Below are 17,810 nucleotides of genomic sequence, written 5' to 3'. Positions count from 1 at the left end.
GCAGGCGTGTTGATGTCCAGACCTAAAAATATATTCCAAATTGTGGTGAACCAAGAAAATGATTGCGCCTACCACATCAGCAGAATACGTAAACGTTTGAACAAATCTTTGATTACGATATTATTTAAACGTGACGCATAATAAAGTTACCACCGTGAGAACAGGCGAGGTCAAAGAATAAAGAAAACAGTTCCGGTGGATATCCTGAGTTAAAAAGAAGCAGATTTTGCTATACAGATTGAGGAAATTGATTCATTAACATTAAAAGACTAAAACACGTGACTTTAATTTCCTGATATATTTCATGACATCAAAATGACATGCATTATTTACTACACGATCTACGGACGTGGTTGCTAAGTCGACATTAACAGATGCGACCGTACTGCAACATGCACGCGATACAAGGCGTTGCCACTGACAACTATACTTTGCTGGCACCACCAGGTGAGTCCGTATCACACCCATTAGTAGTTTAAGTTTACACGAAATGTTTTTATTTCAGTTGGTTATGTACAAATCTAATTTGCGTCGTATCCGTGGTGAAATGCATCATGGTTCTCATAAAATAATGTAATGTTGGCACTTACTTACACGGGACCTGGTTACAAAATGACTTTGCATGCGCTGCCGTGACAAACAGTGAAACATTTGAGCAAAATAAAAAAATATCGTTTCACAATGACCATCTGTGCGGAACATACTCTATTACCATATATACATGTGCATATTATGATTATGTTTTTTTTATGGAGTGGTAAAAAACCATATTGTGTGTCTGACTCGGATCTATGATACACAGAGTGTGGTTTTATAGCTAGACTCTGCAGCGAGTCAACGGTCATTGGAGCATATTTATTCGGTTCCAGACTTCGTCACAGCTTCCGGTGTTGTTGGATTGTCCGGGCCCCACGATCATGGCTTATAGCGTAAACGCTTTGTTCGTTCGGCTCGCGCGACTTAATAACACGATTACATCTACACCAATCGGTGATGGACATTGTCAGAGCACTACATTATTGTGCAACTAGGGAAATTGATATTGAATAAGTATCATTTTGCATACATACATAATCGTTTAACTGTAGACATTTATTATCATAACCATATATGAAGTATATCTCTACTCGCTGTTGTTGTTGTTATTCATATACCTCTTCTATACGGTGACCGGTTTGCGCCATCTAACATTTTTTGTGTTTGTAAAATACATTTTCTCAAGTTTGATGTTTTATACTAATTTCCAATAACACCGCTACCAAACTATGGTCAGATATTCTTTCAGCAGCAGACACAATAGAGTTCATTTGATGAAATAAAAAAAATACACACTGCGCATGTGCTGTGGAATAATGGTACGTACTTTTAATTCGAAACGTAAATACATTTGCGTCGTTCAGTTTTTTAAACACAACGTTTTCGTATATTATATTTTTATTTATAGTCTTAATTTTGATTGCATCTACTTACCAGCTGCAAATAATGCCAATAGGAATACCCGGTTTTATGTAACAAACAAACAAATGCCAAATAGACATTCCATACATAGTAAGTATTAATACAATGATTATTATTCAATACAATGGTATTAAGGAGACCTTAAGATGAGATTTAGACCGAAAAAAGTTACGTGGGCTATTTTTTGTATGCGCAAGGGTTGCCGGGAACCAAGTACCAGGTATAGAGATACATGATGGAACCATACAACGAATTAAGGGTGATAGCATAAAACTACTGAAGCGGTTACGTACCGGGGATCTACTTTAGAAGGTGTGGGTCCGATTCCGGGGCTGACTCACCTGTCAATCCGTCAAAAACTGACTCAGTAATGTAAATTAGAAGACAGCCTGTCTGCGCATTGCGGGTTTGAGAAAATGATATGACCATCGGAAGGGAACGGAGTGACTTCCATAGGATGATTTTACAAATGTAAAAGGAAAGGGGTACATCGTATGGCTTCTTTTTTCAGGCTAACAAATACAACTTGAAAATCAACATAAAATTTTGTTTTTTTATCTCACGATTATTTCTGACGGAAAAACAGCTCATTTCAAAAATGCCAAAATGTAACTCTAAATTATCGAGGGGCAAGAGTTCTTCACAAAATGTTGTAAAATGCTAGCTACAAGTATTTGGAAATGAAGATATCGGAGACACGCTCTATCGTTAGTCCTACGCCCTCAACGTCATTTGCACATTAATCAATTCCTAATCCTTTATACTATAGAGGTCCACGTTTCTACCAACGCAACTTATTACATCTATCAAAAAGACAGTAAGCCTCACCGACAGACCAGTCCTAAAAATGAATGTACCGCCGAGGGCGCAGTAACATCCGCCAAACAACTTGAAGGCAACCGAAAGGGCTCGTACATATTAAAACTAAATGTTGAATAAATATTTACCCTGAGTGCGAGATGTTTGAACAATGAATTTATAATTGGGACAAGAGGGATATAAATCAATGTAATTATTTAGAGTTGCTTCTTTCTACTTTAAAATTAGAAATTATTCAACATTTTCAATGTTTAGGAGTGGAATAAAAATTCCAGCAGTTCCTGGTAAACTTTAGAATAAAGCCGTTGCAGTGTTGCAGTTTTCGCTGGTTCCCGGCGTCCTTTGCGAATGGCAGGTAGGACGCAGGTAACTAGTAATCGCCATATTGTTCCATTTGGGCCGGTTTTCCGGCCGGAAGGCACGTGACTGGGTGACGTAGTTTGAAAACATTCCAAGTTCCGTTTTGCGTAAACGTGTCTGTAATGCTACAATAAAGCCATGCTCATACATACATACTGCCTGCTTAGATTTACAGATTTGATATGTTCTGTGCAAATTTATAACAAAAGAAACAATTCTTTTTATTCGCCCAACTTTCGAAAGCAAAAGGAAACCCCTGAACGGCCACGAGCGTAAGCGCTGACGTCAGGTAACTAAGGGAAATGGAACAAGCAACGAGAAAGTGGTGTACCAATCAGAATGCCGGAACCGTTACTAGTTACCGGCCTCTTGTGGCTTGGTACGCCATGACACTTGAGGCGGGAACCAGCCAATGTTGCAGTTATCCTCGGGGGCGGACATCCGGGCATTTTCTACCGCCTGGCAACCCTCGCGGTGAAAACAAAGACCAAAAACTCGCAGAAAACGGTACTTTGCGATGGTTGTTGAGAGTCCCCTGAAAGTGTAATAAGATGAGCCCTACGTGTGTAACATATATGAATTTGGTTGTTCAGGATTTCTCGAGTTTTCACCGGCTCCTTGGCGTTTCACAGCAGCGCGCATGCGCGCACAAAGCCCGTAGAAATACGTGGTACAGTGGTGCGCGTCTTAGCAACGTAGAACGTCCGTGACGTAGCTCCGCCCCCGAGGATATCATCAATACTACATTTTGGTTATCTAATTATCTCAATAGTTTACCCTGTTTTCAGTGTGGTAATTTTGAATGTTTTTAATACGTTTTACCAAAATCTTGGTTCACTAGTAGTCTGTATAAATTTAGTGCAATGCTAGTCTTTACGTTTTTATTTCTTTTACTTGTGTTGCGCCCTCTCTAGTTGACTACGATACTATTATTTTTATCCGAGAATTTTAAGAACTGTTAGCATTTTGTTTTTATCTTGTGTGTCATTCAAACCTTTGCCTTATCATTTAAACACACACTTAAACTTACTGATTAGAGTGTGTATTTTGTCCCTCAAATACGATAGTGATTGATCTGTAAATTCTATTGATTTTTTTTTTTATCCAATAAATTGCAACGATTATTGAAAGGTCAGTTTTTTAACAGTTGGGTACAAGTGCAAAGGACTCTAACTGCAATGATGCAAGGTACTTCTGAAAAAAGATTCAGTTGGAAAAGAGCACCCCCCCCCCCTCCCCCTGTGTCTCGTAATGTTAAACGACAAACCCCATGATTTTTCATGCAAACGAGTAGACACATCCAGCAAAAGTACAAAACGCAAAAAACATAAGGCAGATAAATGCTATATTTATTTTAATTGTACAAAACATAGCACAGAATAACCGATCATTCAATTAGCAGACATCGAGCAACTAACAACAAATTTCTTTTTTTTTTTTTGCACTTTTCCAGGCATTCAGTATATTAAGAAAAGCTATTAGCACATCGAGTAGAGCATCGATACGCTGCATAATTGATAAGAAATATGCGAATGATATCAACACCATTAACAAGAATCCAATATTTAGCAGCTACAAAAATACATTACAAGCTTTATAGCTTTACAAGTCGCAACAGGATGCAAAGTTATATATCTAAGCTGTCGATAAAAATAATCTTCACTGGGTATTCTATCGTAAAAAAAAAAAGTTTCCATGATATAATCTCCATGTATTTTTTCCCCCCTAATTCTTTATGCATGGAGTAAATATAATTTGCATAGTTAAGATTTTGGGGTATCCCAGTAAATTTAATATACAAATTTTTTTTTTTTTTTAAAGTGAATTTTTGAAAACTGTATGAAAGCTCCAAAGGCAGGGGAATAGAACGACAGATATAAAAGTCTGTTTGTTGCAATTAAGTTTTCTTTGAAAAGAGAAAAATGTAAGGCTTTATATGCTTCTTTTAAATACAAGTCCAAGGTCAATAACTTCTGCATAAATATATAATCTATAACTACATATATCCTGTTTTAAATCAGCACATTCAACTTTTCTTGGCAAAGTTATTTACAACAAAACTAAAATGTGCAACAGTTATTCAAAAATAAATTTGAGTGCATCACAGTGAGACATGAACACAGAACATAATGTCAGGCACGTACACTAATAATGGCCGACATTGCATTCGAGTTTTGCATTTGAGTGATAAACTTATAGAACATATAGAAATGACTTTGCTTGCTACATAATTAAACTGACGACATTGTACGACACGAAATACTAGACAAATAAATAGATTGCATACAGCGTTCTCTGTCTCATGGCCATACAGGTTGATGACCCAAGTCACGTTATATATTTAAATACATTTGGCCGCAAAATATGCAAATACTCTCAAGATTTCAAACTTTCGGTTTGTTAACTCCAGAAAATTAATCTAGAAAAAAATATGGGCATTCAAGTGCTGACTATATAAAAACACTTTTTGTAAATATGGACTGAGACTACATATAAACACGTATAATTCGAGTTGAACTAAACTACACAGAAAATAATATTTTGTTCCATGGGGCCCAATCACCATTTAAAGTTCAAACCATTTTCTTCAAGTACATTGTGGCCCTCTAATAAATGGCACATCATATTTATTCAATTTTGTAATACTAATCAGTTCTTAGATATGGTGATTTAATTGTACTGTAGCCAATGTTTAAGGCACGGACGTCAATCCAAGAAATATACACAGGTATGTGATGACATCCATTTTGGGATCCAGAGACCAGTGAAACTTTCAAGATTTAAATCAGAAATCCTGTAAGATACAAAGGAAATGACAAATAAATTAATAATAAATTACACTCATGATAAATTAGTTGAAATATTGTGCATGCGATATAAGAAAACGTCCAATGAGAATAAACCTGATTAAGTACTCAATTATGTTCCTTTTATAACATGAACTTTGTCTGCCTCGCATGTTACCATGGATACAGGAATACAGTACTGTATTAAACTTTGTTCAACTGTTTTAAACTGAGTAATGGCTGCCTGATCTCAGAATCCGAAATGAAATGATCACATGTTATTCCAGAGCTGTGTTTTCACAACACAAATTGTGGTTTTAAAAAATTTGTATTTAACAATTAACTGAAAACACCATCCATCAATTGCTGGGCAGTATCAATGATTAACAATTATTTAAAACTGCAGTATTTTATTTTATAAAAGAACATACAAACCCTGCATAAACATCACAATTCTAATTTTGATGCATTTTTCCATGAATTTTCCATATTTTTAAATTTTTGACCAAATTTCACAATGTCTACATATCTTATAAATTACTAATTTTGAAAAATGTTCGAAGGGTGAACAAAGTAGGCTTTGGTGGTCAATGGCTTTTTCACTATCACAGACACAGAAAGTGTATTACCGGTACTTTCACTTGGAAATTATTGCCCCACATTTGTAGAAATTTAGTTTTCATGTACCCCCACAACCATCCCTCCCCAATGAAAGAGGCCAATTATTCCAAATTATCGATTCAAAAACACTTACCAGTAGATTAGCTGTCTTGACTATGCCACTATCGCTGTCATCATCATCATCATCAACCAAGTTTCCTTCAGTATCTTGTTTTTCTTCATAGATATTAGCAGAAAATTTCATATCCTTAACATTGTCATAGTAAACTGTATCATCCCTTGGTGACTCAGGTGAAGATTTGTAGAATTCATTATTAAAACCATTAAATCCATTTTGAGTGTCAGCTTTGTGATTATGTCTCCCATCATCTTGTTCATTTGTCTCCTCCTCAGCAACATATTCTGCTTTATACCCATCCTGGCTGTCCACAAGCAGAAATCCATCTGAACTGTCATGGTGATAAACATCCGGGCTATCGTCATGGTGATATCCATCCGGGCTACTGTCGTGGTGATATCCATCCGGGCTATCGTCATGGCGATATCCATCTGGGCTGCCTTGGTAGCTGTAGTCCTCTTGATTTTCAGTTTGGCTGTCTTGTTTATACAAATATCTTTCCTCTTCAGGACTTTGAGGCTGTTTGTTATTCTGCTCATCATCATCGTTAGGAGTAACGTCATCTGAATCATCTTCATAATCTTCTCCTATTAATTTTGTTTCCAGATGTATTTTACTATGTCTTTCTTCAGCATGCGTAACATCATCAGTTTCCCATTTATTTTTCAATGCTTTGGCACTAACAGACAGGTGTACTGGCTCGGGCGTCTCCCTTGGACGTTCATCTTCATCATCATCACTCACAACATATTCCTCACGCTCATCCAGCGATTTAGGGGATGTTTCAACCTTTTCAGATTTAAATTCAGCATGTGCAAGATCTCCTGTTTCCCATTTTTGTTTCAATGACTTAGCACTGGCGGAAAGTACCACTTTGTCACGCCCATCAGATTCCCGGGCTAAATCCAAGCGCAGCTCAGGCTCATTTTCGGTTGTTTGACCACCCTCAACGACGCCCTCTTCAAGTACGTCTTCAAAGGCATGACGCGGAATTTCAATCTTTTCTTTCTTTATTACGGAAACATTTTCAAACTCACCTTTCTCCCATTTATTGCGTAGAGAACTCGCAAACGTCGTGAGGACACCTTCCTCCATGACATCAGTAGATCTTACAACATCATCTCTTTGCACAGGATTGTTTTCCACCACACTGTCATCAGCATCAGTATCTTCCCTCACGGGAATATCAATAACTTGTTTGTGTATCTTAGTTGCTTTCACCACATCTCCCTTCTCCCACCTGTCTCTTAGCAACCTAGCACTTGAAAAGACAATCTTTTCTTCCTCTTCCCTGACAACATCAGTTCTAATTTCAGGCTCATTTTCCACAACATGTGCACCTGCATCTTCCTGTTCCCGCAATGATCTAATATCTATATCTAATTGTTTTTTGATTGGCTGCTTTGGGTTGCTTATGTTGCCAGTTTCCCACATGCTGCGCAGTTTTTTTGTATTCGTGGAAAAAATTTGTTTACTAGTATCCGACTCCCTGACCACATCATCACGCCGTATCGGGTTGTTCTCAACCATTCCAGCATCTGCATTTACTTCATAGTCATCCAGTTTGGCAGGCAAGCTCACAGTAGCCGTCTTTTTCACCTCAACACGACTGACATCACCCCTTTCCCATCTCTGTTTCATCGACTTAGCATTCAAAGATGCTAAGATCTCTGCTTCCTTGTTTTTCTCTTCTTCCTCCTCCATCTCTGCCTCATCACTGCTGTCTGTGTCATGCCTTGGTTCCTGTCCACTATAGATGTCAATCACCTTGGGTGGCACGTTTGAACGCTCCTCCTTCTTTTCAAATCTATCCTTTATTGATTTCAATCCAGCAAATGTCAGCACCTCGGTATCCTCTGGTCTATCACTAGCCCTCACTACATCATCTCTAACTTCAGGCTCATTTTCCACAACCTGTACCTCTGCTTCCTGCCAGCTATCGGCCAGATTCTCAACCTTCACGTTATCAACCTTTTTTGTTTTCTTAACCTCACCACTTTCGAACATCCCACGTATCGACTTCATACCACCATACAGTTCTCTGGGCTCTTCTTTAGCGCTTTCTTCTCGAGCTAGATCTACACGTACTTCTGGCTCATTTTCAACAACCTCCGGTTCACGAGACATAATTTCTGGTTCTATTGTGACACATGGTTCCTTTAGTTCATCAAAACTACCTGCAGTTTCAAATTTCCCTTTAATGGACTTTATGCCAACATACAAAGAATCCGGATCTTCTTTCTCGTATTCGTCTTGCGTCAAGTCTGGTACCAACTGTTCTTGTTCTTCCTCTCCATTGGCTGAACCTGACGATAGAGAAATAAAAATTGAAATGAATATTGTTGTCAACATAAAATTCTGATAAACAACATTGAAGCATACATGAACACTAGAGGGCGGTCAACTACAGTGCCTAACAATGTACTCACAAACCAGCCTTGAAAAGAGGAGAAAAATGACTGTACATTAGTTGCGAGTGTTTCTGTGACATTCAAGGTTAAAAGAAAGGAGCTGATGATGCAAGGACACACTAACTACAAGTCATGAAAATATCATACACAAAATGGCCATGACATGGATAAACTTGCAAAGCATTAATAAACTGACAAGTGATTTCGAAAAAACCTCAAAGTAAATGTAACCTTGGAATAAATCGTGTCATGATCATTGCAGTTTACCCAAGAGGAATAAATACTGGGGTGTGCAACGTTCTGGATGATGTACGATGAAGATCACAGTAAAATGCCATATAGTGAATGATTCATTTAGTTTGAATAATGAGATTTCGTCCACATCGTCAAATTATCATTTCACAGAGGTCTGTAGGACAGTGAGTCAGTGACGAATATAAAATGTCGTTCCCACCAATTCTGTCATGCCATGAAAATGGATAGGGGCAAAAATTAAATGATTTCAATAAATGAAATTTCCTAAAACCGGAAGTGCCAAGTTATTTTTGTCTTCTGTTTGTCTTCTGCAAGCTGTGATCCAGATTTAGACTGCAATTTAAACTGGCTAAGTTTTCCATTTCAAGTTTGCAGATTCCATTCCATTAAAGATAATTTTCATTTTCAACGCTTGAACAAATCTCTCTCATGACTTCTTGTCTGTCTTGTGATCTTATCGCATGTCTCCCTACTTGCTTGCCCCCATATTATCCACCCTTGCTAGTAGCAGCAAAGTGACCATCACATGAAATGAAATTGCATGAAATGAACATTCACTAATTTCATTATTTGATTGATGATGCATGGAGAGAAAACGGAAAATGATGAGTCAAGCTTATACATGTCATTTCAGAAGTCATCTAAGTGCAAACTACAACAATATAGCAGACAAAATATGTACACACAAAATAACCATGAGCAAGCAAAGAAATCAACACTACTATGGTCACCATAATACTCACATTACCGTATTGCGTGTGTGGTCAGGAAAGAAAGACAACATCAGTAGAAATCATACAGACAAGACAAACAGGAAGGAAATTTATAACAATTATTTATTTACTTTTATTGAACACATTTCTTACCCCAATGGTGAAAATATGAATACTACAGATACTTTTACTTTACTGAGATGATAGAAGCGACATACAGAGCAATAAACCCGTCACCAATCTTTGTGCATACTTCGTGGATTTCCTACAATGTGAGGTTGCTGTCACTGAAGAATTCATACAAATACAGTTGTCATGTGAAGTGAGGGCACTGTCTAATGAATCCACACAAAAACAGTAGTCGTGAGAAGTGAGGGCACGGTCACAGAAGAATCCATACAAATACAGTTGTCATGTGAAGTGAGGGCACTGTCTCTAATGAATCCACACAAAAACAGTAGTCGTGAGAAGTGAGGGCACGGTCACAGAAGAATCCATACAAATACAGTTGTCATGTGAAGTGAGGGCACTGTCTCTAATGAATCCACACAAAAACAGTAGTCGTGAGAAGTGAGGGCACGGTCACAGAAGAACCCATACAAATACAGTAGTCATGTGAAGTGAGGGCACGGTCACAAAAGAACCCATACAAATACAGTAGTCATGTGAAGTGAGGGCACTGTCACAAAAGAACCCATACAAATACAGTAGTCATGTGAAGTGAGGGCACTGTCACAAAAGAACCCATACAAATACAGTTGTCATGTGAAGTGAGGGCACTGTCTCTAATGAATCCACACAAAAACAGTAGTCGTGAGAAGTGAGGGCACGGTCACAGAAGAACCCATACAAATACAGTAGTCATGTGAAGTGAGGGCACGGTCACAAAAGAACCCATACAAATACAGTAGTCATGTGAAGTGAGGGCACTGTCACAAAAGAACCCATACAAATACAGTAGTCATGTGAAGTGAGGGCACTGTCACAAAAGAACCCATACAAATACAGTTGTCATGTGAAGTGAGGGCACTGTCTCTAATGAATCCACACAAAAACAGTAGTCGTGAGAAGTGAGGGCACTGTCACAAAAGAACCCATACAAATACAGTAGTCATGTGAAGTGAGGGCACTGTCACAAAAGAACCCATACATATACAGTAGTCATGTGAAGTGAGGGCACTGTCACAAAAGAATCCACACAAAAACAGTAGTCGTGAGAAGTGAGGGCACTGTCACAAAAGAACCCATACAAATACAGTAGTCATGAGAAGTGAGGGCACTGTCACAAAAGAACCCATACAAATACAGTAGTCATGTGAAGTGAGGGCACGGTCATGGTCACTTAACAACCCATACAAATACAGTAGTCATGTGAAGTGAGGGCACTGTCACAAAAGAACCCATACAAATACAGTAGTCATGTGAAGTGAGGGCACTGTCACAAAAGAATCCACACAAAAACAGTAGTCGTGAGAAGTGAGGGCACGGTCACAGAAGAATCCATACAAATACAGTAGTCATGTGAAGTGAGGGCACTGTCACAAAAGAACCCATACAAATACAGTAGTCATGAGAAGTGAGGGCACTGTCACAAAAGAACCCATACAAATACAGTAGTCATGTGAAGTGAGGGCACGGTCATGGTCACTTAACCCATACAAATACAGTAGTCATGTGAAGTGAGGGCACTGTCACAAAAGAACCCATACAAATACAGTAGTCATGTGAAGTGAGGGCACTGTCACAAAAGAACCCATACAAATACAGTAGTCATGTGAAGTGAGGGCACTGTCACTTAACAACCCATACAAATACAGTAGTCATGTGAAGTGAGGGCACTGTCACAAAAGAACCCATACAAATACAGTAGTCATGTGAAGTGAGGGCACTGTCACAAAAGAACCCATACAAATACAGTAGTCATGTGAAGTGAGGGCACTGTCACTTAAGAACCCATACAAATACAGTAGTCATGTGAAGTGAGGGCACGGTCATGGTCACTTAACAACCCATACAAATACAGTAATCATGTGAAGTGAGGGCACTGTCACAAAAGAACCCATACAAATACAGTAGTCATGTGAAGTGAGGGCACTGTCTCAAATGAATCCACACAAAAACATTAGTCATGTGAAGTGAGGGTGCTGTCACTAAATAATCCATAGACCACTTTCCCGGAAGATTGGGGTGCAGAAATATGCCTGTCAATTGGTACACCCAAAAGCACAATATCACACATGCAAGTTCACGTTACACACCAAAACTGTATGCGCGCATGCAAAACGTATCTTTGACTTCCGGGGAAGTAGTCCATACAAATTTAGTGATCATATGAAGTTTGGGCACTGTCACAAATGAATCCATACAAATACAGTAGTCATGTATTGTGAGGGCGCTGTCACAATCCATACAAATACAGTAGTCATGTATTGTGAGGGCGCTGTCACAATCCATACAAATACAGTAGTCATGTGAAGTGAGGGCGCTGTCACAATCCATACAAATACAGTAGTCATGTGAAGTGAGGGCGCTGTCACAATCCATACAAATACAGTAGTCATGTATTGTGAGGGCGCTGTCACAGTCACTTAACAATCCATACAAATACAGTAGTCATGTATTGTGAGGGCGCTGTCACAATCCATACAAATACAGTAGTCATGTATTGTGAGGGCGCTGTCATACAGACACAATGCAGATGAAGAATAGATCCAGCGATAATGTAGAAAAGTAACTAAATAATTGAAAATTCACTCGAAAAATTGAAAAGTGATAACAGATTTACATAGTGATATTGCTTAGTTTGAATACACAAAGACAACTGCCCTAAAACAGAGAACGCATACATAGTCTAAGGAGTCATTGTATTTATGTATTTAAGCAAGAATAGGTAAATGGGTTTAGATTGCATCTTTTTCAAATAAACAAATATTCACTGTCCTAAATCTGTTATCCTGTCATTGTTATTTAATCTAATTATCAAAATAACTAAACCAAGCGAATTCCATTCCTGCACAATACCAGTGTAACAAACAGTACTACACATTTACTGTTGCTACATGAATTTGACTTTCAAAACCTGAGATGATTGGTATACCCAGGCAAAACCAATGCTAGTCACAATAGCAATACTAATAAAAGGTTGTATAACAACCCAATAATACGCATAATAGGTGGTATAGCAACCCATAATAGATACTATAACAACCCAATAATACCCATAATAGGTGCTATAGAAACCCAATAATATCCATAATAGGTGGTATAGCAACCCAATAATATCCATAATAGGTGGTATAGCAACCAAGTAATACCCATAATAGGTGGTATAGCAACCCAATAATACCCATAATAGCTGGTATAGCAACCCAATAATACCCATAATAGGTGGTATAGCAACCCAATAATATGCATAATAGGTGGTATAGCAACCAATACCCATAATAGGTGGTATAGCAACCCAATAATACGCATAATAGGTGCTATAGCAACCCAATAATACACATAATAGGTTGTATAACAACCCAATAATACCCATAATAGGTGGTATAGCAACCCAATAATACGCATAATAGGTGGTATAGCAACCCAATAATACCCATAATAGGTGGTATAGCAACCCAATAATACCCATAATAGGTGGTATAGCAACCCAATAATACCCATAATAGGTGGTATAGCAACCCAATAATACCCATAATAGGTGGTATAGCAACCCAATAATACCCATAATAGGTGGTATAGCAACTCAATAATACACATAATAGGTGCTATAGCAACCCAATAATACGCATAATTGGTGGTATAGCAACCCAATAATACGCATAATAGGTGGTATAGCAACCCAATAATACCCATAATAGGTGGTATAGCAACCCAATAATAACCATAATAGGTGGTATAGCAACCCAATAATACCCATAATAGGTGCTATAGCAACCCAATAATACCCATAATAGGTGGTATAGCAACCCAATAATACGCATAATAGGTGGTATAGCAACCCAATAATACGCATAATAGGTGGTATAGCAACCCAATAATATGCATAATAGGTGGTATAGCAACCCAATAATACCCATAATAGGTGGTATAGCAACCCAATAATACGCATAATAGGTGCTATAGCAACCCAATAATACCCACAATAGGTGGTATAGCAACCCAATAATACCCATAATAGGTGCTATAACAACCTAATAATATCCATAATAGGTGCTATAACAACCCAATAATACCCATAATAGGTGGTATAGCAACCCAATACGCATAATAGGTGGTATAGCAACCCAATAATACCCATAATAGCTGGTATAGCAACCAAGTAATACCCATAATAGGTGGTATAGCAACCCAATAATACCCATTATATGTGGTATAGCAACCCAATAATACCCATAATAGGTGCTATAACAACCCAATAATACCCATAATAGCTGGTATAGCAACCCTACCCACCATACCCGAGATAGCAGCCTTACCCGAGATAGCGGTATAGCAGCCCTACCCGAGGTAGCGGTATAGCAGCCCTACTCGAGGTAGCGGTATAGCAACTCTACCCACCATACCTGAGATAGCAGCCCTACCCAAGATAGCGGTATAGCAACCCTACCCGAGATAGCGGTATAGCAACCCTACCCGAGATAGCGGTATAGCAACCCTACCCGAGATAGCGATATAGCAACCCTATCCGAGATAGCAATATAGCAACCCTACCCGAGATAGCGATATAGCAACCCTACCCGAGATAGCGGTATAGCAACCCTACCCGAGATAGCGGTATAGCAACCCTACCGGAGATAGCGGTATAGCAACCCTACCCACCATACCCGAGATAGCAACCCTACCCGAGATAGCGGTATAGCAACCCTACCCGAGATAGCGGTATAGCAACCCAACCCACCATACCCGAGATAGCAGCCCTACCCAAGATAGCGGTATAGCAACCCTACCCGAGATAGCGGTATAGCAACCCTACCCGAGATAGCGATATAGCAACCCTACCCGAGATAGTGATATAGCAACCCTACCCGAGATAGCGGTATAGCAACCCTACCCGAGATAGCGGTATAGCAACCCTACCCGAGATAGCGGTATAGCAACCCTACCCGAGATAGCGGTATAGCAACCCTACCCACCATACTTAAGATATCGATATAGCATTCTGGCAATATCGATAGTCAAAAGGGATAAAATTAAATGTAGAAAATTAAATTGACATCTACAAATGAGTCATGACCTCACAAAAGTCTCAAACATGATTAAAAGGGTTTTTAGAAAATGCAGCTGCAACACACAAGGTTCTTAGCTATTATGCAAATTAGAAAAATAGCATGTGCCGCTTTGGAATAATAAACTAAATGATCTGCAGGTTATACCGAAATATCAATTTCATTGAAATCTGCTAAGTTATTCTTGAAATATACATCAAGAAAAATCTAAAAAATTAAGTAATGCTTTGAACACTGAATTAAAAATAACCTGATGTTAGCACACAAGTACAAGTGACTGAATTCAAAATGACTGACAAGGAAAATAATGATTGATATGAACTAATAAATATGAGGAGAGTAAAAACTTAAGATTGAGAGAGGTTTCAAAGTAAGTTGTAGATAAATTACCAGTGATAGATGATATTATTAATGGACGGTGAAAATCAAATATTGAACTATTATAAAAATTATAATTATAAAAAATGTTAAAAAAACTGAAAGTGATTCATCTTAACTTTCAAAATTTAATTTAAAAAACGTATATGATGGGTGAGTCATCTAGAGTATAATCTGACTAAACAAAATGCCTTAACCTCCGTTTATAAACGCATCCGTATAAAAACATTATTTTGACTCTCTCTTTGGTTTCACTGTATATTATGCTAGTAAATTTACACTACACTGGAACTATAAGCATGAAAACATATACAGCAGATAAACACTTACTGTACACCAAATTCCTTACATAATAACAAAGCATTTTTACTAATTAAAATACCGTGCAAGATTAGTCCCAGCTGTGAACTACTTTTCGCCCCTCTCTCAAACTTAGTCCCTCCATACTAAAAAATACACAACTTTGAATGATAATACATCAAAGCATTTTTCAAATCACAAGTGAGTACATAATTAACACATGTGGGAACACCTACAAATAAAGTTATGATCGCATTTCATTGGTCTATGAGGTAGCAATGCAAACCCTGTTAAATCCTAGAAAAACCCTACATATTCTACCGCCATCTAATTTATAAAGTCTATCTAATCTAATCTAACCTACTAGATTATACATCAAGACTAAACAACTATAGACCGAACAAACTGTTTAATTTAGCCAATACCACACCTTGCCTTCCAGCTACAAAATCAATATATTATCATCATCCCACTCCAACCATCTGCCACCCATTATAAAAGTTATGTGTCAACAATAAAGCACATGTGTTCATGCTGAAATTGTTGATTTTGCGCTACTCGAAATTTCAATGTGAAAAGTTTACCAGATTTAAAAAGAATATAGTTTCTAGGAATGCACGCTCATGGATAGTGGCAATGGCAGTGTACGAGGATAATACTGGTGGTGCACTATATCTCTAGAAATTCTTGGATGGCTTATTTCCACACCTCAACATAGCCAGCATACTTAAGGCCTTTAAAGGTCATAAAGGAACAATACCTTGAGTACTAATGCATGAACACAAGAGTTCAGCCATGCATACATATGAGAACTCTGCATGGAAAACGGCCAACTAACACCTTGTTTATCTTCTGCTACTGATCCATACTTTAAAAAAGTTCCTTAAACTAAACTTATAACCTGTAAATTGTATAAATTACAGAAATTTGAAAAGGCAATTAAGGTGACTAGTCAATTCAGCTGATGATAAATAACATAGCCTATGAAGTATGAAGAATAACAAACTAGCAAAAAAAAAAAAACAAAAAAAAACAACGTTGTCGCTGTTGCTGCTGCTATTTTTTACCTTGTTGATCCGCCATGTCTGTGGGAATCGATGGTCTTTTCTTCTTTTCTAAGTCAAATCCTTCACTATAGTTGCCCTTCAGTTTAAAAAGCTGAGTAAAATGGGGTTTACAGTAGACCTTGTCTTCAATGGCTGTGTAATTACCAGGTCTGCAAAATCAATGCATATATATACCTACGTAGTGAGTATACAATGCTCCATTCAGACAGGTCAATGAGTAATGGGTGAGTCATCCCAATAGTATACACTTACATGGACTGAACTCCCCAACCCACTACACAAGTCAATTCTGACAAACTAATAAATAAATAATACATTCATCACTGCACTTCATTGTCAACCAATCGCAATCAAGTATTATAATCATGTGACAGGGGGGAATGACCTTTAAATATAGCAGCTACATACAGGACATCCTTGTAAGAAGATCCTTGTTGTAAACATTCCATCTATGATGCTTAATTCTGACAAATCCTTGAAATTTAATACATTCTCTACAGGCAGCCATATTTGTTCAGATTACTGTATATATCTTCTGTAGATATCCATTTTCACTATAGAATACCAATTGTTTTTATAGGTATTGAACATGCCCCCCCCCCTCTTCACTCGCGTCTTCATTGCCTGTGTTTACCCACAAATATTTACCATTTGACAAACTTATTTTGGACCAAACAGCCGTATTATTTTACTGTTTGCAGATTTTAATAATATATGACCAAAATAGAAACACAAATACACCGTGCCACCATTGCTGAGTATTTGAAGGCCTACTTGAATTACTCTTAAGTTGGTATCAATTATAACCATTGGATTTATTACCTGAGAACGGTTCGGCATTCCTTACATCGAAAACAACTTTTATGAAACAAAAACTTATCAGCGACCATCTTTTCCATCTCATAAACCCGCTTTCCACAAGCCATACATTTATCACCTCGAACCGGCTAGTGAAAAAAATAAACAAAACAAATTTTTTATGGAAGACATTTAAAAAAGAGCGTACATTTCCCCCCGCGTATGTCACAAAACCTTTACAAAATGATCAATTAAATTTAAAAAAGTTAAAAGAAATGCAGGTTTTACAGATTTTTTTATTTTTATTTTACAGTGGAAATAATTACTCAGTGAATATAATGTACTAAAAATACCAAAGAAATTTTATAATTATTGTGCATTATTATTGTCTCGCATAATGAATTAACCCAACCAGTTCTATCTCTAGTTACGGATGACGAGCAGGACGATTACCCTGAATACCACAAAATGATTTCCGTTCACACATGGTTGAAT

At 37.8% G+C, this 17,810-nt stretch overlaps 1 protein-coding gene and 1 non-coding gene across 9 annotated transcripts in view; one reads left to right on the top strand and one right to left on the bottom strand.

Annotated features, from left to right (window-relative positions):
- The first annotated feature begins 884 nt into the window (after window positions 1-884).
- On the top strand, window positions 885-973 carry Mir375 (microRNA mir-375). Its single transcript, NR_037560.1, has one exon. It is a non-coding gene; the product is annotated as a microRNA mir-375 (primary transcript).
- Window positions 974-3,965: 2,992 nt separating this feature from the next.
- LOC100376509 (uncharacterized) overlaps window positions 3,966-17,810 on the bottom strand; it is a 34,732-nt gene continuing 20,887 nt past the window's right edge. For 5 of the 8 annotated variants that reach the window (XM_085501253.1, XM_085501254.1, XM_002732646.4 and 2 more), the window contains 4 exons: window positions 17,340-17,464; window positions 16,518-16,666; window positions 6,178-8,468; window positions 3,966-5,431 (listed from right to left, as the gene is read on the bottom strand). In XM_085501253.1, the coding sequence (XP_085357379.1) occupies window positions 5,423-5,431; window positions 6,178-8,468; window positions 16,518-16,666; window positions 17,340-17,464 (2,574 nt within the window). In that variant the 3' untranslated portion in view covers window positions 3,966-5,422. Of the gene's footprint in view, window positions 5,432-6,177; window positions 8,469-16,517; window positions 16,667-16,769; window positions 16,864-17,339; window positions 17,465-17,810 lie in introns of those variants that run through there. The other 3 variants (XM_085501256.1, XM_085501257.1, XM_078007528.2) reach the window with 2 other exon arrangements.

The sequence above is a fragment of the Saccoglossus kowalevskii genome, chromosome 7 (assembly GCF_978046115.1).
Source record: "Saccoglossus kowalevskii chromosome 7, keSacKowa6.1, whole genome shotgun sequence".
Classification (NCBI taxonomy): Eukaryota; Metazoa; Hemichordata; class Enteropneusta; family Harrimaniidae; genus Saccoglossus; species Saccoglossus kowalevskii.
This window is presented reverse-complemented; position numbering and strand designations above follow the sequence as displayed.